This window comes from Octopus bimaculoides, chromosome 12 (genome assembly GCF_046866305.1).
Source record: "Octopus bimaculoides isolate indiv1 chromosome 12, ASM4686630v1, whole genome shotgun sequence".
Lineage (NCBI taxonomy): Eukaryota > Metazoa > Mollusca > Cephalopoda > Octopoda > Octopodidae > Octopus > Octopus bimaculoides.
Genome location: NC_142939.1, coordinates 35,876 through 57,171, shown reverse-complemented (window position 1 = coordinate 57,171; position 21,296 = coordinate 35,876). Strand labels below are relative to the sequence as shown.

At 40.9% G+C, this 21,296-nt stretch overlaps 1 protein-coding gene and 1 pseudogene across 2 annotated transcripts in view; both read left to right on the top strand.

Annotated features, from left to right (window-relative positions):
• LOC106868018 (non-lysosomal glucosylceramidase) overlaps positions 1 to 20,423 on the top strand; it is a 46,121-nt gene extending 25,698 nt beyond the window's left edge. The window contains exons 11-18 of one of the 2 annotated variants that reach the window (XR_016243786.1): positions 4,363 to 4,470; positions 5,663 to 5,814; positions 6,756 to 6,862; positions 9,802 to 9,944; positions 11,353 to 11,473; positions 13,391 to 13,500; positions 15,964 to 16,155; positions 20,098 to 20,423. Coding sequence is in view for 1 of the 2 variants with exons in the window: in XM_014913114.3 (XP_014768600.1) it covers positions 4,363 to 4,470; positions 5,663 to 5,814; positions 6,756 to 6,862; positions 9,802 to 9,944; positions 13,391 to 13,500; positions 15,964 to 16,155; positions 20,098 to 20,304 (1,019 nt within the window). In the remaining variant the exon portion in view is untranslated. The remainder of the gene's footprint in view (positions 1 to 4,362; positions 4,471 to 5,662; positions 5,815 to 6,755; positions 6,863 to 9,801; positions 9,945 to 11,352; positions 11,474 to 13,390; positions 13,501 to 15,963; positions 16,156 to 20,097) is intronic. The other variant, XM_014913114.3, reaches the window with a different exon arrangement.
• Positions 2,681 to 2,779, top strand: LOC128249223 (U6 spliceosomal RNA; annotated as a pseudogene).
• Positions 20,424 to 21,296: the final 873 nt, after the last annotated feature.

Sequence of the window (21,296 nt, the reverse complement as noted above, 5' to 3'; positions counted from 1 at the left end):
GCATGGCCGTTGCCAGTACCGCCTGACTGGCCTTCGTGCCGGTGGCGCATAAAAGCACCCACTACACTCTTGGAGTGGTTGGCGTTAGGAAGGGCATCCAGCTGTAGAAACTCTGCCAAATCAGATTGGAGCCTGGTGTAGCCATCTGGTCTCACCAGTCCATAGTCAAATCGTCCAACCCATGCTAGCATGGAAAGCGGGCGTTAAACGATGATGATGATGATGATCATCATCATCATCGTTTAACGTCCGCTTTCCATGCTAGCATGGGTTGGACGATTTGACTGAGGACTGGTAAAACCGGATGGCAACACCAGGCTCCAATCTAATTTGGCAGAGTTTCTACAGCTGGATGCCCTTCCTAACGCCAACCACTCAGAGAGTGTAGTGGGTGCTTTTACGTGTCACCCGCACGAAAACGGCCACGCGCGAAATGGTGTCTTTTATGTGCCACCTGCACAAGCCAGTCTAGGGGCACTGGCAACGATCTCGCTCGAAAATCCTACGGGAGCCAGTCAGGCGGTACTGGCAACGGCCACGCTCAAAATGGTGCATCTCATGTGCCACCCGCACAAGAACCAGTCCAGGGGCACTGGCAACGATCTTACTTGGCTTGCCGGGTCTTCTCACGCACAGCACATTTCCAAAGGTCTCGGTCAGTATTCATCGCCTCGGTGAGGCCCAATGTACGAAGGTCTTGCCTCACCACCTCAGCCCAGGTCTTCCTGGGCCTACCTCTTCCACGGGTTCCCTCAACTGTTATGGTGTGGCACTTTTTCACGCAGCTATCCTCATCCATTCTCACCACATGTCCATACCAGCGCAATCGTCTCTCTTGCACACCACAACTGTTGCTTCTAATGTTCAGCTTTTCTCTCAAGATACTTACACTCTGACAGGTATTCATATTGACATTACACATCCAACGGAGCATACTGGCTTCATTCCTTGCGAGCTTACGTATGTCCTCAGCAGTTACAGCCCATGTTTCACTGCCATGTAGCATGGCTGTTCGTACGCATGCGTCATACAGTCTGCCTTTTACTCTGAGTGAGAGTCCCTTTGTCGCCAGCAGGGGTAAGAGCTCTCTAAACTTTGCCCAGGCTATTCTTATTCTAGCAGCTACACTTTCAGCGCACCCACCCCCACTACTAACTTGGTCGCCGAGATAGCGGAAGCTATCGACTACCTCTAGTTTTTCACCCTGGAATGAGATAGAAGTTGTTTCCTGTTTGTTTACAGTCTTTATTGCACCTGAACATCTGCCACAAACAAAAACTAACTTGCTAGTTAACCTGCCTTTGATGTTGCTGCACCTCTTATGTGTCCATAGCTTGCACCGGGTACATCTTATAGAGTTACTACCTACTCCTTTTCTACATACTGAGCAGGGCCATCTACCTGAAGGGGTTTGTGTTTTATCTACCTTCCTACTTATTAGGATTTTGGTTTTAGCTAGGTTGACTCTAAGGCCCTTCAATTCTAGACCTTGCTTCCACACTTGAAACTTCTCCTCTAGTTCTGATAGTGACTCCACAATTAGGGCAAGGTCATCAGCATAGAGGAGCTCCCAGGGGCAACCTGTCTTGAACTCCTCTGTGATTGCCTGGAGGACTATGATAAATAAGAGGGGGCTGAGGACGGAACCTTGGTGGACCCCTACCTCTACCCGGAATTCATTGCTGTACTCATTTCCAACCCTCACCTTACTGGCAGCATCTCTGTACATGGCTCGCACAGCTCTCACTAACCATTCTTCTATCCCAAGTTTCCTCATTGACCACCAGATAAGGGATCGGGGGACCCTGTCAAAGGCTTTCTCCATGTCAACGAAAGCCAGGTACAGAGGTTTATCCTTAGCTAGGTATTTCTCCTGCAACTGTCTCACTAGAAATAAGGCATCAGTAGTGCTTTTACCTGGCACGAACCCAAACTGCATCTCATCTAAATTGATTCGCTCCCTAATTAGTTGGGCTATGACCCTCTCTGTAACTTTCATAACCTGATCTAACAGCTTGATGCCTCTGTAATTATTTGTATCTAAAGCGTCACCTTTACCTTTGTAGCAGTTGACTATGATGCTGCTACACCAGTCATTGGGTATGACTCCTTCGTGTATCACCTGGTTCGTAATACGGGTGACTAGGCTATAGCCAACACTGCCAGATATTTTGAGCATCTCTGCAGTGATTCCTGATGGGCCGGGGGCTTTCCCGGTCTTCATACTCTTAATTGCTTTATCTACCCTGGTACTATCAACTCGGATAGCTGGTCCCTCTATTGGGTCGACATACGGCAGGCTCTCTTTCTCCCATTCATTCTCTTTATTAAGCAATCTATCGTAGTGGCATCTCCAGACCTCTTTCTTTGCATCCTCATTTAGTGCAAGCGTACCATCATCCATGCGAACACATTTCTCTCCTACAACATCACTATTCTCTCTCCTACACTGTCTTGCAACACGAAATACCTCGAGTCTTTGGTCCTCACGGCGCAGAACATTGGCAAATCTTTCCTTATCTGCTTCCCCTCTGGCTAAATAAACCTGTCGCCTAGCCTCCCTTCTGGCACATTGGTACAATTCCCTGCTACCACCGTTCTTCCAGTCCTTCCAAGCCTGTTTCTTTTGTCTAATAGCCCTGTCTACCTCCTTGTTCCACCACCACGTTACTCTGGGTCGGGAATCAATACATATACTAAAATTGGAATGATATAGAGAAGATTAGCATGGCCCCTGCGCAAGGATGACATGCAAATTCGTGAAGCGTTCCATATTTAGAAATAGGTGTAGGAGTGGCTGTGTGGTAAGTAGCTTGCTTACCAACTACATGGTTCCGGGTTCAGTCCCACTGTGTGGCACCTTGGACAAGTGTCTTCTACTATAGCCTTGGGCCAACCAAAGCCTTGCGAGTGGATTTGGTAGACGGAAACTGAAAGAAGCCCATCATATATATGTATATATATATGTTTGTGTGTCTGTGTTTGTCCTCCCAACATCGCTTGACAACCGATGCTGGTGGGTTTAGGTAGCCGTAATTTAATGGTTCGGCAAAAGGGACCAATAGAATAAGTCCTGGGCTTACAAAGAATAAGTCCTGGGGTTGATTTGCTCAACTAAAGGCGGTACTCCAGCATGGCCACAGTGTCAAATGACTGAAACAAGTGAAAGAATATATACATCAGTATCATTTAACATCTGCTTTCCATGCTGGCATGGGTTAGATGGTTTGATTGGAACTGGTAAGCTGGAGAGCTACATCAGGTTCCAGTCAGATTTTGGCTAGGTTTGTTTTTTCAGTTGGATTCCCTTCCTAATACCAACCACTCGAAGAGTGGAATGGGTGATTTTCATGTGCCACCAGCATGGGTGTGATTTATATGATACTGGGTGACACGTAAAAGCACCCACTACACTCTCTGAGTGGTTGGCGTTAGGAAGGGCATCCAGCTGTAGAAACTCTGCCAAATTAGATTGGAGCCTGGTGTAACCATCCGGTTGCACCAGACCTCAGTCAAATCGTCCAACCCATGCTAGCATGGAAAGCGGACGTTAAACAATGATGATGATGATGATGGCAACAACCACGACTATGATTTCCTGGGTGCCAATATATATAATGCCATCTATGTATCATACTTAATGTATATACACCGTCAATAGGCCAGTTACTGTTGTATTTGTCCTGAAATAACATCTCTTATAGACTTGCTGTGTTAAAAACACAATAAATATGAGAGAGAGATAGAAATCTGTCCCTGCAGCTGCCAGTGAGAGCATTAGATGCATTTCATCCTTTTTGTGCCTTTTTAATGATGTTTACCTGCAGCCAGCTACATGCTCTAATAAGAATTCTTTGTCTCTGATGTAGAAAAAAGTGGATTAAACATTCACTGATGTTGCAAATAGCCGCCTGGCGAAATAAAACCCAGTATATGCAGTTGAGGTAGAATTTATTTAAAATAGCCATCTATTTATCATATATAATGTATAATAATCAGGCAATAATCTGATAGCTCTGCATCGGTAAGAATTGAAAAAATAAAAGGGGTACAGTGAACTTGCCATGAGAAGTGGAATATCCATTTCAGATTCAATCCTTCGTCAGGGGGCAGAGAAAAAGAGACGAAAAGGAGAAAAAAGTCAAACAGCTGAGAGGATGTCAACTCTGTTTGACATTTTTTTCTCTTTTTCTTCTTGTTTTCTCTGCCCCCTGACAAAGGATTGAATCTGAAACATTGGATGTATAATGTATACACACTAAGCTATAAATCAATTCCATTGGTTCTTTACACCCACCAAACATTATGGCTTTCAGAGATAAACATATAATTCAGTTTTTTTTTAATTTTTTGTACTTTCAGCGAAAGCTATCGATCAAGAAGACCCTACTATAGTTGAATATCTGATGTGTGGCACCAAAGGACCAAATAAATCACCAAAATCTATTCCCCATGATTTAGGAGATCCAGGTATGGGAAAGATTTATTTTACCTCATTTTCTGTTGATTTGTTGTTTTATTTTACATTTGGAATTTGGTTTTAGTCATGGATAACTTGACCCCCAGGGAAATTTATCATAGATTATGTAACTAGCACTCTGTCAGTTACAACAACGAGTGTTCCAGTTGAGCCAATCAACAGAACCACTGCCTGCTCATGAAATTAATGTACAAGTGACTGAGCACTCTTTTACTTGTTTCAGTTATTTGACTGTGTCCATGCTGGAGCACCGCCTTTAGTCGAGCAAATCGACCCAGGACTTATTCTTTGTAAGCCTAGTACTTATTCTATCGGTCACATTTTGACGAACTGTTAAGTTACAGGGACACAAACACACCAGCATCAGTTCTCAAGTGATGGTGGTGGGCACAGACACACAAACATATGCACACACACACATACATACAAGAGGCTTCTTTCAGTTTCTGTCTACCAAATCCACTCAAGGCTTTGGTCGGCCTGAGGCTATAGTAGAAGACACTTCCTCAAGGTGCCATGCAGTGCGACCGAACCCAAAACTATGTGGTTGGTAAGCAACCTACCTACCAAACAGCCACTCCTACGCCTATTTTGCATGTAAAAACTGTATTTGCCAAATATCTGTCTTGACCAAACAATTGAACACCTTATACATATCCTGTATCGAACTCTTCTAAATTTAAGCAGTTATTTTGCATTTTGGATAATTTGTATTCTTTAATATTGATTACTTTTCTTTTTTTAATTTCTTTTTGGGGAAAAGTTTTTTACTTTTGTGTTTCCATGATTTTTTTTTTTATTATTGCCCTCAGTGTCACATAAAAGGCACCTATACTGGTGCTTCGTAGAAAGTACCCATACTGGTGTCACATGTATATCACTGGTGCCATGTATAAAGCATGCAGTACACTTTGTAAAGTGGTTGGCATTAGGCCAGCTCCTATCAAACCGTCCAACCCATGCCAGCATGGAAAATGGATATTTGATGATGATGATGATGATGATGATGATGATGATGATGATGATGATGGTGATTATATCCTGAACCACATTTACCTCATAAAATAAACACCTTTTTAGGAAATATCCACCCCAACCACTTCTGAATCTGCTGTCACTCTTCTCCACTTTTGTTATTCTTGGTTTGTAATAATGATTCTTGTTTTTTGTCTTACTTTGTAGAAGATGAACCTTGGGTCCGAGTGAATACCTACAACCTGCACCCAACGCATGACTGGAAAGATCTCAACCTGAAGTTTATCCTACAGGTGTTTAGAGATTATTATGCCCTGAAAGATTTACAGTATTTGAAGGACATGTACCCAAAAGTAAAGGTATATTAACCCTTTCATTACCATATATTTTTGTTGAAATATGCTGCGTTTGTTCCAATTAATTTTGAAGATAATGAAGAATTTATTTAAATTATTTTGTCAGTTTTAGGCTGGAGTTTGGAACATAAATTAACATGGAATTTTGAAGGAGAGCTTTAATCCTTTAGCATTTAATCCAGCCATATCCAGCCTAAATATTAAGCCTGTTTTATGTTCAAACTGACCAGATCCAACCTCTCACACCTACCCGAAAATGTCATTCTAAAAATATTCAAACTATATATATATAAATGGTGGTGCCATGTAAATGACACCCATGGTCTTGGATTCAGTTTCATTGCATGGCACCTTGGATAAGTGCCTTCTACCATAATCTTGGGCCGATCAAAGCTTTGTGAATGGATTTGACAAGCAGAAACTGAAAGAGTGTTTTGTGTGTGTGTGTGTGTGTACCCAAGACATGATGGTTGTAAATGAGCATCATCATCATCATCATCATCATCATATAAGCAAGGTTATTCTTTTCCAGTTTTCCATGCAGAAAATATCAGGCATGGGAAATATTAGTTTGCTTAGATACACGACAGGGCCAGATACAGGAAGGGCCTCAAAACAAAATCTATCTGACCCATGGAAGCATGGAAAAGGGGATATTAAATGATGATGGCGATGGTAGTGGCGGTGACGGCAGCAGCAGCAGCGGCGGTAGCAGCAGCGGCGGCAGCGGCGGCAGCGGCGGCAGCGGCGGCAGCGGCGGCAGCGGCGGCAGCGGCGGCAGCGGCGGCAGCGGCGGCAGCGGCGGCAGCGGCGGCAGCGGCGGCAGCGGCGGCAGCGGCAGTGATGGTGAACAAACTTGAGGCTTCTAAATGGCTAACTGCTTCTCCTCTTTCTGTACTTCATTACATATCTGAATTATAAACCAGTCTTTCATCATATTACAGAATATCATGACAGAAGCTCAAAAATGGGATAAAGATGGTGATGGTCTGATTGAAAATGGAGGTTTTGCTGATCAAACTTTTGATGCCTGGACTGCAACTGGTGCCAGGTAAAACTTACTAATTCTTTCTTTTTTTCTTGCCCCCCACTTTGTATTGTTAAAGGTATGCTACAGCACTGCAGACTCACTGAAGTCTTGTTAATTCTATAGCTGTAGAGGAAAAACTGTGCATTTTAAGAAGTGAGTTGGTAAATGGACTCATGGACAAGATTGGTGACAGATATGCACTAACAATATTTTGGTGCCGGTGGCACATAAAAAGCTCCCAGTACACTCTGTTAAGTGGTTGGCATTAGGAAGGGCATCTAGTTGTAGAAACCATGCCTCAACAGACAGTTGAGTCTGGTCAGCTCTCTCCTAGCCAGCTCCATTTTAAATTGTTCAACCCATGCCAGCATGGAAAGCAGACGATGATGATGATGATGACGATGCCGACACCAACGGTTACAATCCACCACTCTGTCAACCCAAGCTTTTCAAATGACCACTTGTCTTAAAAACAAATATGGATACCTGAGTTAGTTCCACACCTCAAGTGAAGAGGTCTGTGGGGGTTCAAGGAATCAGTCCAGTTCTGCTGGAAATATACAAACTGATATTATTGTGGCAGGAGAGTTGTACCCTGGGATACTTTCTACTTACTTGTACCTTTGGTGGCATTCACTTGGGGTGTATTGAGCAAGTTCTGACCAATGAGTTCACTACGTCCCTCATGAATACTGACCACATCCAATAGTCAGCCACAGTTGAGGAGTCTGGACACCATATCTGTTGTCATCATTTGCTGTTGAGATGTAGAGTTCATGTTTTGAGTTTCAGAGAGAATACAAGTCCACATGTGCTCCCCACTCACCTATATACACACTCTGGCATAGTGTGAGCCATAGTAACTCATTTTGCTGTCAATTGTTGACCATCGCAGAGGATTCACTGACCAAGTCACCATCGAATATAGGAGCTGACACAGCCTGGTTTTGAAGTTGGTTCTAGAGACATGCTTTAACAAAAACTAAGGGGTGCCTCACTCCCAGTGGTCTCCCAGCACACAACCTGGAATTTCTGAGCACCTATTAGTGGTTTTCTATTGCCAACTTTAGGTTCAGAAGATGACTTGAACTCACCATTTTCAGTCTATCTGAGCAATTAATTTGTTATAGTTTCATATGTATCCCAAATATTGTATATTTATCAAATTCTGTATATATCCTGGATGCTATTCTGATTCTAATTACTGTGGGTATCATAGTTTTAAAACATTTTAAAATCGGTTCATTGTGTTCATGTATGTCATAAGAGGTATTTAAAAGATTTGACAATAAGAGCATCCAGCAATAAAATACTGCCACAGAGGAACCATCCAACCCATACCTGCATGGAAAAGCAAATGTAAAACAATCAGGCACAGGAGTGGCTGTGTGGTAAGTAGCTTGCTTACCAACCATATGGTCCCAGGTTCAGTCCCACCTTTTGGCAAGTGTCTTCTACTATAGCCTCAAGCCGACCAAAGCCTTGTGAGTGGATTTGGTAGATGGAGACTGAGAGAAGCTTGTTGTATGTGTATATATATATATATATATATATATATATGTATGTATGTGTTTGTGTGTCTATGCTTGTCTCTCCCACCATCGCTTGAAACTGATGCTGGTGTGTTTACATCCCCGTAACTTAGCAGTTTGGCAAAAGAGACCAATAGAATAAGTACTAAGCTTACAAAGAATAAGTCCTGGGGTCGATTTGTTCGGCTAAAGGCGGTGCTCCAGCATGGCCACATTCAAATGACTGAAGCAAATAAAAAAAAAAGATAAAAGAATGATGACGGTGTTTCTAATCCTTAAATTGTGAAGAGTGTGGAGTATCTACTCGTATTCCATAGCCATAGCTAAGTATGTTGATCTACAGAGAGGTTAGACACTTGGTGGACTTGTGGTCGTAGGATCATGGTTTCAATTCCCAGACCGGGCATTGTGAGTGTTTATTGAGCGAAAACACCTAAAGCTCCACAAGGCTCCGAAAGGGGACGGTGGTGAACCCTGCTGTCCTCTTTCTCTCACTCTTTCTCCCTGTTTCTGTTGTACCTGTAATTCAAAGGGGGCCAGCCTTGTCACACTCTGTGTCATGCTGAATCTCCCCGAGAACTACGTTAAGGATACACATGTCTGAGGAGTACTCAGCCACTTACACATTCATTCTTGAGCAGGCTGTTCTGTTGATGGGATCAACTGGAACCCTCGTTGTCATAAACGACGGAGTACCACAACATAGTTAGTATACACAGTTAGTACACCTACTTTATTACTATATATATAATTACTATACATGTGCATTAAGTTACTATGCATTGTTAATGTAGAAAGTTAGTAGTTCTCAAGACTTAACCAAGTTTGACTTTCATTGACCCATTCTTTGATATCTTAGAATTTAAATATTTTTTTTTACTCTTGGCTCAGGGCCCAAAATTGTTGGGGAGGGGGCCAGTCGACTAGATCGACCACAGTACACAACTGGTACTTAATTTATTGACTCCGAAAGGATGAAAGGCAAAGTCAACCTTGGCAGAATTTGAACTCAGGACATTAAGACAGACGAAATACCATTAAGCATTTCACCTGACGTGCTAACATTTCTGCCAGCTCACCGCCTTTTAGTAAATAAATATATTTATTTCTTTATTGCCCACAGGGTGCTAAGCATAAAGGGGACAAACAGGGACAGGCAAAGGGATTAAGTCAATTAGATCGACCCCCAGTATGCAACAGGTAGTTAATTTATCTACCCCGAAAGGTTGAAAGGCAAAGTCGACCTCGGCAGAATTTGAACTCAGAACGTAACAGCAGACAAAATACCAATAAGCATTTCACCCAGCATGCTAACATTTCTGCCAACTCGCCACCTTTTAGAATATAGATATTGAAGAAAGAAGCCTGGTAGTTTCTTACATAGAAGATTTCTGTAATTTAATTTTTTTTCTTTTACCAATATTGTAGTGCTTACTGTGGAGGAATTTGGTTGGCTGCTCTGCGTCTCACTGTAGAAATGGCTAAAATTCTTGAAGACAGAGACACTGAAATAAAGTTCACTGAGATCTTGCACGAAGGAAAAGAATCATTTGACAAAAAACTATGGAATGGTATTCAAACATTTTCATCTTTTTGGGTTTTTTTCTTTTGTTGTTATTTTTGTATATGTTATTTCTTATTGATGTCATCAGACAGACTTAGGATAAGAATATTCCAATTGTTATATATTGGTTCTAAACTTTGTCTCAAGGCCAGCAATTTTGGGGGTGGGTTAAGTTGATTACATTGACCCCAGTGTTCAGCTGGTACTTATTTTATCGACCCCCAAAAAGATAAAAGACTAAGTTAACCCTGATGAAATTTGAACTCAGAACATAAAGACAGACAATATACCGCTAAGCATTTTGCCTGACATGCTAATGTGTCTGCCAACTTAGAAATAGTTGTATATTCAGGCTGTACTTTTGCAACAAAGCATACTGAGATCAATGCTGCCCTCCTCCTCCTCCGAACAAAATGCTTAGCAGCATTTCGCCTAATTTTACATCCTAAGATCAAATCCTGCCAAGTTCAGCTTTGCCTTTTATCCTTCCAGGGTTGATGAAACAAGTATCAGTTGAGCACTGGTGGTGATTGGGTCAGTGTAGGCAATTTACTCCCTCCTCCAAACTTTCAGGTCTTGTGCCTATAGTAGAGAGGGTTATTTATTGTATTTGTTATATGATGCAGAGGCCTTGAGGGTAAAGGATAAAGGCCCTTTTTGGTCATGAACGACCATGGGATTGCACGTAGAAAGTTCCCTTCCAAGGCACAACTCCAGGCAAGGTTGTTTATGGAAGACCAGCAGTCACCCATGCATTCCAGCCTCCCTGTTCCATGCCCCTGATGTTATCCAAGGGGAAAGGCAAAGGCCGATACAGCTTGGCACCTGCGACGTCGCAACTCATTTCTACAGCTGAGTGAACTGGAGCAACATGAAATGAAGTGTCTTGCTCAGGAACACAACACAGCCTGGTCCAGGAATCGAACTCACTACTCACTACCATGGAGCCATAAAAGTTTCCTTGGTTGTTTCAAGGCTTTTTTCAATCAGAACAAGGCGGTAAGCTGCCAGAATCGGTAGCACGCCAGGCAAAACGCTTGGCGGTATTTTGTTTGTCTTTACATTCTGAGTTCAAATTCCACCAAGGTCGACTTTGCCTTTCATCCTTTTGGGTTCGATAAACTAAGTACCAGTTGTGTACTGGGGTTGATCTAATTGACTGGCCTGCTTCCCCAAAATTTCGGGCCTTGTACCTAGAGTAGAAAAGGAATTTGAACTTAGAACCTAACAGCAGACAAAATACCACTAAGAATTTTGCCCAGCATACAAACGATTCTGTCAGCTCACCGCCTTTTTAGAATGATATTGTTGAATAGGTATGCAAGGCCAAATCTAACCATTTTGAACACAAAACAGGTGGAATATTTGGGCCATTTTAAATGTAAAGTGTTAATGTTTCGTTTGAACTGTTTCAGGAAACGCTTGCTGGTATGTTGTACTGACAAAGAACAAAGGGAGTAAATCTATCGCAATTGTGACGAAGGGTGAGGGAGCTACAAGAGTTTGATTGGAAGAAGAAGAACCACAGCTGCTTCAGTTGAGTTTAGCGAAAGTGGTGGAGTACAGTGAGAGAAGGCACTGACATAGAAACTTCTGTGATATGGCATCTTTAAAGAGGGAGGATAAAGTTTAAAGGCTTGATACTGTTGATGAGTTTATGTATTAGGGACCAGCCTTTTTTCTTTTATACTTTTAATCTTCTACTTGTTTCAGACATTTGACTGCAGCCATGCTGGAGCACCACCTTGATGGGTTTCAGTTGAACAAATGGGCCCCAGGACTTATTGTTTTTTAAGCCTAGTACTTACTCTGTCATTCACTTTTGGTGAAGCGCCATGTTACGAGGACGCAAATACACCAACACTAGTTGTCAGGCATGGAGTGGGGGACAGACAGACACACACACACGCACACATAGATATATACACACACACACACATATATATACGACAGGCTTCTTTCAGTTTCTGTTTACCAAATCCACTCACAAAGCTTTGGTCAGCCCGAGGCTATAGTAGAAGACACTTGCCCAAGGTGTCGTACAGTGGGACTGAACCTGGAACTACATGGTTGGTAAGCAAGCTACTTACCACACAGCCACTCCTGCGCCTACATATATCATCATCATCATCATCATCGTTTAACGTCCGCTTTCCATGCTAGCATGGGTTGGACGATTTGACTGAGGACTGGTGAAACCGGATGGCAACACCAGGCTCCAGTCTGATTTGGCATGGTTTCTACAGCTGGATGCCCTTCCTAACGCCAACCACTCAGAGAGTGTAGTGGGTGCTTTTACGTGTCACCCGCATGAAAACGGCCACGCTCGAAATGGTGTCTTTTATGTGCCACCTGCACAAGCCAGTCCAGGGGCACTGGCAACGATCTCGCTCGAAAATCCTACAGGAGCCAGTCAGGCGGTACTGGCAACGGCCATGCTCAAAATGGTGCATCTCATGTGCCACCCGCACAAGAACCAGTCCAGGGGCACTGGCAACGATCTTACTTGGCTTGCCGGGTCTTCTCACGCACAGCACATTTCCAAAGGTCTCGGTCAGTAGTCATCGCCTCGGTGAGGCCCAATGTACGAAGGTCTTGCCTCACCACCTCAGCCCAGGTCTTCCTGGGCCTACCTCTTCCACGGGTTCCCTCAACTGTTAGGGTGTGGCACTTTTTCACGCAGCTATCCTCCTCCATTCTCACCACATGTCCATACCAGCGCAATCGTCTCTCTTGCACGCCACAACTGATGCTTCTAATGTTCAGCTTTTCTCTCAAGATACTTACACTCTGACGGGTATTCACATTGACATTACACATCCAACGGAGCATACTGGCTTCATTCCTTGCGAGCTTACGTATGTCCTCAGCAGTTACAGCCCATGTTTCACTGCCATGTAGCATGGTTGTTCGTACGCATGCGTCATACAGTCTGCCTTTTACTCTGAGTGAGAGTCCCTTTGTCGCCAGCAGGGGTAAGAGCTCTCTAAACTTTGCCCAGGCTATTCTTATTCTAGCAGCTACACTTTCAGCGCACCCACCCCCACTACTAACTTGGTCGCCCAGATAGCGGAAGCTATATATATATATATATATATATATATATATATATATATATATATATATATATGTATATATATATATATATATAATGTGTGTGTGTGTGTGAGTATATACAATAAACTTCTTTTAATTTCCATCTCCCAAATCCACTCACAAGGCTTTGGTCAACCCAAGGCTATTGTCGAAAACACTTGCCCAAAGTGCCACACAGTGGAACTGAACCCAGAATCATGTGGTTGGGAAGCAAGCTTCTTACCAGTGCACTTGTCTTATATTGATCCGATGAATTATTGCCTCTTTGTGAATTATTGTCTATTTAGTAATTATTACTTACTAATTGTTGTCCTGCTAAACAGTCACCTTACTGGTTTCACTTTCTCATCATTTCAGGTTTATACTATAACTACGATTGCAGTGATAAACCCTACCATGACAGTATCATGGCAGCTCAACTTATTGGTCAATGGTTCATCAGAGCTTCAGGTATTCAGGATGACTTAGTAAGTACAGCAACCATTTATCTCATTCCCTTTCCAAAAACATGTTTCTACTGATTATACAGAATCTTCCTTCCATTCACCTCACAAACATGATAGAGCCACTGGGCCTAATAATGTCCCATCCTTTAACCTCAATGAATGCTCCACAGAGCTAGCCCTTATCTTTTTCAAACTCTTCTACAATTCTTTTACTCTACAAGGACATATTACAATCTCTGGGAACACAGTACAACAATACAGTGCAACCCATTCCAAAGAAGGGCTATTCTTCTCACACTGTCAACTCTCCTTGCTCATTCATTTCCAATATTTCAAAGATGATGGGCACAGCATTTAACAACAACTTCCTCCATCATCTCCAAACTCTCTTCTTCATTACTGACCACCAATAGAAATTTTGTAAAGCCAGGTCTTCTAGAGACTTGTCACCCTCCAGTGGGTTTTTGCCCTTATCTTACATGCATTTCATATTGCAAAATTGCCCACTCCACCTACATGCTTCATATATTTCACAATTTTTAGCTTAGTTCCTTCCTGTCAACAAGAGTACCATCACAACTGATGGAACTCTTACTGACCCACAATCAATATATATATATATTGGAAGGGCATCCATGAGATGGTGTTAGGAAGGGCATCCAGCTATAGAAACTTTGCCAATGATGATGATGATGATTTATATATATATATATATATATATATATATAAAATTAACAGAATGAGATAAAAAATCCAAGACTGCTATAAAGTTTTCAGAACATTTATAAAGAGAAGGCATTTATAATTGGTTAATCCAAGCATAGAGTTTTGTAAACAGTGTTATTTGATCGAGGTTTTTTTTGAAGTGACTTACAAGTTGGGGATGTGTTTGTAAGGTCAAGTCAAAAGCAAGAAGAGAGAAAAAAACAGAGGGAGAGAGACAATAAAGAAATTAAGAAAGAGAAGGTGTGCTACCTAGTGGTCAGGATAAAATGATAGAAGGAAAGGAGAGGTGAGGGATCAAATAACACCATTCACAAGACTCTATGCTTGGAATGACCAATTATAAACACCATTGGAACTCACAATGTTCAGGAAACTTATATATACACCATTCTGCTTAAATAATGGAACTGCAGACACACTATCCCTACATAACTCATGTCTGTTTTCATTCCTCTACTTCACTCTGTACTTCATATCTTCTCTACAATAACTATTACTTAAGCATTTTCTCGCACCACCTCTGATGAAGTGATATATAAAATATCCCGGAAACAGCTGTAAGACCTTCTCTTTATAAATGTTCTGAAAACTTTCACAGCCTTGGACTTTTATCCCATTCTGTTAATTTTTTTTTATATACACTTGCTGATATTTGACCTACGTTGGACTCCTTATTCGCATAATTACCGAACCTGGAGCTTAACTATAGTCTGTCCATAGCACTTACTCAGCATTCCCTGACACCTTTGGTCTTCTTGACACCAATACCTCTCATATATATTTATCTGTCATCCCTTATGTCCCTGCCAGCTTAATTTAATTCGTCCTTAGTCGAAAGACTCCTGTTGTTATGTCCTGTTATTTGCATTTGTATTTGTGTACCATTTCTCCAGTTTTTTTTTTTTTTCCATCTTTTCGTATACATTCGCTTGCTTTCTTCCAAGGAATCTAATGCTCTTAGCTTTGTTTTTCCTTGGGGCTGGCCAGATTGGAGCAATCTCGAATATAACCAACTGAAATTGCAAAGCTAATCTGGAATTTGACTGAGAAAAGAAAACTTCGAATGACCCGTCCGTGTTTTTTCTTGTTCCTTTTTTGTATCATCTGTCTGGATGTTTTGTTGTCCCTTTTTTGTATCACCTAGTTGTCTGGATGTCTTGTGTTCTTGTCCCATTTTTTGTATTCCTTTTTATTTATATATATAGCATCATCATTATCATCATCATCATCATCATCATCATCATTTAATGTCCATTTTCCATACTGGGATGAGTTGGATGGTTTGCTAAGATCCAAAAACTGCAGATCTGTGCCCCAATGTCTGCTTTGACATGGTTTCTCTGGCTGGATGCTCTTCCTAGCACAGCACCCACCATTAGGGAGTTGATAAAATAAGTACCAGTTGAGTACTGGCGGGGTGGGGGGTCGATTTAATCAACTTAGCCTCTTACCTAATATTGCTGGCCTTGTGCCAAAATCTGAAAAACAATATTAGCAAAATATTCTTTTCTACCCCAGGCACAAGGCCTGAAATTTTCTTTTTTGGGGGGGGAGGGGGGCAGTCGATTAGATCGACTCCAGTATGCAACTGGTACTTAATTTATCGACCCCGAAAGGATAAAAGGCAAAGTCAACCTCGGCAGAATTTGAAATCAGAACGTAAGGACAGACAAACTAATACTAGCAAAATATTAAAATATCTAATATATGTGTTTCCTTTATCAAATGTGATCTGGAATGTTCCATTGTATATTGCAGGTATTTCCATCACAAAAGGTCAGAAGTGTGTTGAATGTGATTTATGAACATAATGTAATGAAATTGAATAATGGTAACTGTGGTGCCATCAATGGTGGTAGACTGGATTGCATGAAGGATACAACTAATTGCCAGGCTGAGGAATTTTGGGTAGGAATCATCTACTCATTGGCTGCTACTATGATACAAGAGGTAAGTCATGCGTTTCAGAATATATTTCTTTTATGTACCTTTATTGTTACTATAGGTTCAGCTGTGGCTGTGTAGTAAGAAGTTTACTTCCCAACCACATGGTTCTGTGTTCATTTCCACTACATGGTACCTTGAGCAAGTGTCTTCTACTATAGCCTCAGGTTAACCAAATCCTTGTCAGCGGATTTGATGGATGGAAATTAAAAGAAGCCCATTGTGTGTGTATGTGTGTGTGCGCACGCGCACGTGTGTTATCTGTTTCTCTACCATCTCCACCCTACCCCAAACACTACTTGACAACTGGTGTCGGTGTGTTTATGTCCCCATAGTCAAATGACTATAACCAGTAGAAGATAAAAACTAACTACAGTGATCAATTATTGTTTAATTTTTCGCCATTCTGAAGGGCAGAGCAGCGACAAGGCCCCACTGTCCTGATATAAAGGACTTCCATGATGGCATGGGGTAGATGATTTGACAGGAAGTGGCAAACCAAGGGGCTGCTCTAGACTCCAGTCGTCTATTTTGGCATGGTTTCTATGGCTGGATACCTTTCCTAATACCAACCACTTTATGGAGTGCTTTTTATGTGGTACCAGCATGAGTTGTTTGTGCATGGCCCAAGCATGGCTGCTTTTTACATGGTGCCAGCACAGGTGTTTTTCTATGTGCATCGGCACCCACAGGATCTCGCCACATTACTTGCAAGACAAGGACCTTTCAGCTTAGAAGAGGGGAGAAGTGATCATGTGTCAAGGAAGAGATTGGAGCATGGCAGGACAAGGATAGCTGTCTTACTACAGAGAAGATACTTGGCTACCCCTGTAGCACAAGGAAGGAGAGGGTTGTAGGAATGAGTGAGAGAGACAGATCAGAGGGAGGGAGGGCCTATCAAAAGGCAACAATAAAAGCAAGTATAAATAAGTACCAGGATCAATATAATCGACTGCTCTCGGCCCCCAATTTCAGGCAATGTGCCCTACATTATAAATTACATATGAAGCTAAAAGCGTTAGGTATTTGGTTATCTCCCTTTACATCCAGATCTCATATGGGTTGACTTAGCTATTTATACTTGTAGGATTGATAAAATAAGTTACAGGAATTTACTACAGCTTATTTAATGACTTGTGTTCCTCACCCGAGATTACATCTTTGTCAGAAATCTCTGTTAGTGACAAACAAAATGGTTTAAAATAACACACAAAATCAGCACAGAATTTTGTCAGTGAACAGGTCGCGCTCTCAAAGCGACGAAAATATTTTGACAAATTAAATTTAAATGTTGAAGTGAATCTAATGGATTTTGTGTGTTATTTTAAATGGCTTATAAACACCTTCCACGCTGCAATTGTTTTCGTTCCAGCACACGATCTCAGATCAGGTCACTTGCTATGCAAGTACATCTCCGTAAAATGGTTTTTGGTATTTAGTTTTGCCTAGTTCATTTTTGAGTTCAAGTCAAGTTAGTCTTTCACCCCTCCAGGGTTAACAAAATAAATTACCTTTTAAGCATTGGGGTGAACTTAATTGCCTAACACCTCCCCACAATTTGCTAGCTTGTGCTTAGATTATTATTATTATTATTATTATTACTATTATTATTATTATTATTGAAGGCAGCGAAATGGCAGAATCATAAGCACGCTGGACAAAATGCTTAGTGGTATTTCGCATGTCGCTACATTCTGAGTTCAAATTCCGCTGAGGTTGACTTTGCCATTCATCCTTTCAGGGTCAATAGATTAAGTACCAGTTGAATACTAGGGTTGATGTTATCAACTTATCTCTCCCCGCAAAAAAGCTGCCCTTATGGCAAAATTTGAAACCATTATTGTCTCCACCTTAGTGAAGACGAAGGTATTGTTTTCAGTAGTGTTTGTTTGTTTGTTTGTCCATGGACGAGATATTTCAAAAACCGCTGAATGGATTCGGATGAAACTGTCAGGTATGTTTGGTCTCGTGACTGGCACAAACTGATTAGATTTTGGGATGAATCCAGTACTGAACAAGAATTCTGGATTATTTTTCTGTTCTTTTACTTAATTTTTGAGAGTGGCCAGATTCATTTTTAGTATTCTAGTTTGGGAGAGTAGTCAAGTTTATTTCAGATATTCTCATTTTAAAAATCTTCTCCAGCTAATCGTTGAGAGGACGTTTGTATTGCCTTGGCGGAGGTTTGCGCACTCTGAGTGCTCTTGTTGTTGTTGTTGTTGTTGTGCATGCTAATTTAGTTAGCAGATATCTTATCTTATCTCAAATTTTTCTTAGGATTCTTGCAGAATGTAGGATGGTGCTTTTCTGCAGGTAAATAGTGCAAATTTCAATTCCAATGCTTGTAAAGCTGGAAGATTTTTTATTCACTCAAAATGAACCCAAAAACTAATTTTCTTAAATACAACTTTCATGTGTTCCACATGCTGTTCATGAGAATTACTCTTGGTCAAAATATCGTCCAAGTACAGGATTGCAAATTAACAATCAGGTAACATAGTATCCATGATTTGCTGGAATATTGCTGGAATAATCCAAAAGGTAATCTTGTGTATCTGTACAATCCTCTGTGTGTATTAATTGTCAAATACTCTGAGCATTTCCCAAGATGTTACTACCTGCATTTAACTGTAATTTAGTATTCACATCATTTATTTTTACATGCATGAATTTTCTTGTTTCTTCATAGTAATCACTCTCTACTGAAAACACCTCAGAACATTTTTCTGTTTGAGCCTCATAGTCTTGTTCTACAATGAGAACTGTGTCTCAGCTTCTGACAACTATAACACTTTTTGTTTTTAAATGGACAATCCTTTTTGTAGTATTGGCCTCCACAACCCTAACGCGGATTGAGACCTGACCCTTTTTTTTTATTGTGTTTCCCAGGACAACACATTTGAATTTTTGCAGTTCAACGGTTTTTTGGAAGCCAGTCTCGAGCTACCTTTGCGTAGTAAAAGCCTTACTTTCTGCTCCTCCAACCATGACTTGCACTTGTTAAAAATTTCTATATATCTTCTATAATACGCAGGAAATGTAATACCCTCCTCTAGATTATACGTAAATTCAGAAATTGCATTAACTACGTCTTCTGGCATAAACAAGCTTACTGGATTTTCAGACTTCGCTGATTGTAACTCAATTAATTGTTGTTGTTGTAGTATTTGTTTTTTGTAACTGTAGTTTGTTCCTGTTGCTTCTCTTGAAGCTGTACTACTGCGGCTAATAGGTTTTCCATGATGCAGAAATTCTCAGATGACCAATGTGAGTTTCGAACGATTCTCATTGCCAGATGTTATATCCTTATGGATAAACGAATACACTACAATAGTGTAATAACAATATAATCGAAACAAATTGCTGTAACCACACGGAATGTAACAACAATCTTTTAAGGACCAACCATCCAACACGCTAACTCAAGCTGTGAACTTTGTTCTCCAACTTTGAACTATCAACACACAAACTGTAGAACTAGCACTAACTACCTCACTTACTCAGACCACTACTATTTATATGTAGTGGTCCAGTCCATTCTTACGGGGGGGAGGGCATCATATTCTCACACAACTGAATAGAAGTAATGTTGGTTAATCAGATAATGTAGAGTACCTTAATTAATACAAGGATAACGTTCCACTTATGTGCAGATTGTTGCACTTTTTAAACTCAATTTTTTTTAATAAATATTTTATTTTTCTCATTTATTTATTCCATGAAATCATTTGTGTTTTTTATAAGTTCTTTTTAACTTGTTCTCTGTTTATATTGTATAACATGTTTCACCCATCCTCTCCTCTTAATGTAACTTGTCTGTTCCCACCACCCATCTATTGAAACGCCTGTGTTTAATATGCATTGTATTTTGTTGTATCTTTTGAGAAATTATTGGCAGCAGTGTTCACAACAGTCACTTAATTTCATTATATTTCTTCTTCTTTCCAGGGAATGAGCAAAGAAGGGTTCCAGACTGCATGGGGAGCTTATCATATGTGTTGGGAGGTCCTTGGACTGTCATTCCAGACACCTGAAGCTTACACACTGGACAATGTCTATCGTTCTCTTGGCTACATGCGACCATTGGCTATTTGGTCCATTCAGTGGGCATTGTCTATTACTCAGTCCACATCTCCAATATCAAATCCTCTTTGATCAGTGACCCACCTTTCTTTCTTATTCAAACATTGCTGATCCTGAAAACGCCAGGACAGTCACTGTTATATTTATTACAGTTCCCCAATAAACTAAATATATGTTACTTGTGCTTTAAACAACCAATATTAAACTGAGTTTTTGGTGGAATGTAATTGCATCCAGTCTCTTGCATGGGATTCGTGTTCTTTATCATCTTTGTATCAACATTCAACATAATTTTCAAGTCCATTCTTCTTTTCTTCAAATCAGTTCTTCTCATTTTTTTAAGGTTGCTTTTGGTATGTTTATTGTTGTAATTGTTGTGAAGGTGGTGTTGGAAGGTGGTGGTGGTGGTGGTGGTGGCTGATGTTGAATTTCAAAATGGAACGACTTTACCTTGCTTTACTAATGTTTTTGGAAAAGTCTTGAATACCACTTTTCTTTTGCAATGCTCAACCTTCACTTTTAATGGCATTTCATCCATCTTTACGTTCCAAGTTCAAATTCTGCCAAGGTCAACTTTGCCTTTCATCCTTTCAGTTATACACCAGGGTCGATGTAACTGACTACCCCCTCCCCCAAAATTTAAGGCCTTGTGCCTATAGTTGAAAAGATTATTATTATTATTATTATTATTATTTTTATTATTATATGTTTATTTAAGCAGATTTGGCAGAATTGTTAGCACACTGGGCAAAATGCTCAGTAGCATTTTCTCCATCCTAACGTTTTGAGTTCAAATCTTACTGAGGTCACCTTTGTCTTTCATCCTTTGGAATTGATAAAATAAATTCCGGTTGAGTACTGGGGTCAATGAAATCGACTTACCTCCTCCCCTGAAATTGTTGGCCCTGTGTCAAAATTTGAAATCAGTTATTATCATTATTATTAAGGTTGTGAGAATGCAGAACAGTTGGCATGTTGGACAAAATGCTTAATGGCCAACCTGTAGCCCATGGGCTGCATGTGGCCCACAGACTTTTATCTTGTGGCCCTCTTGATATTTTCTT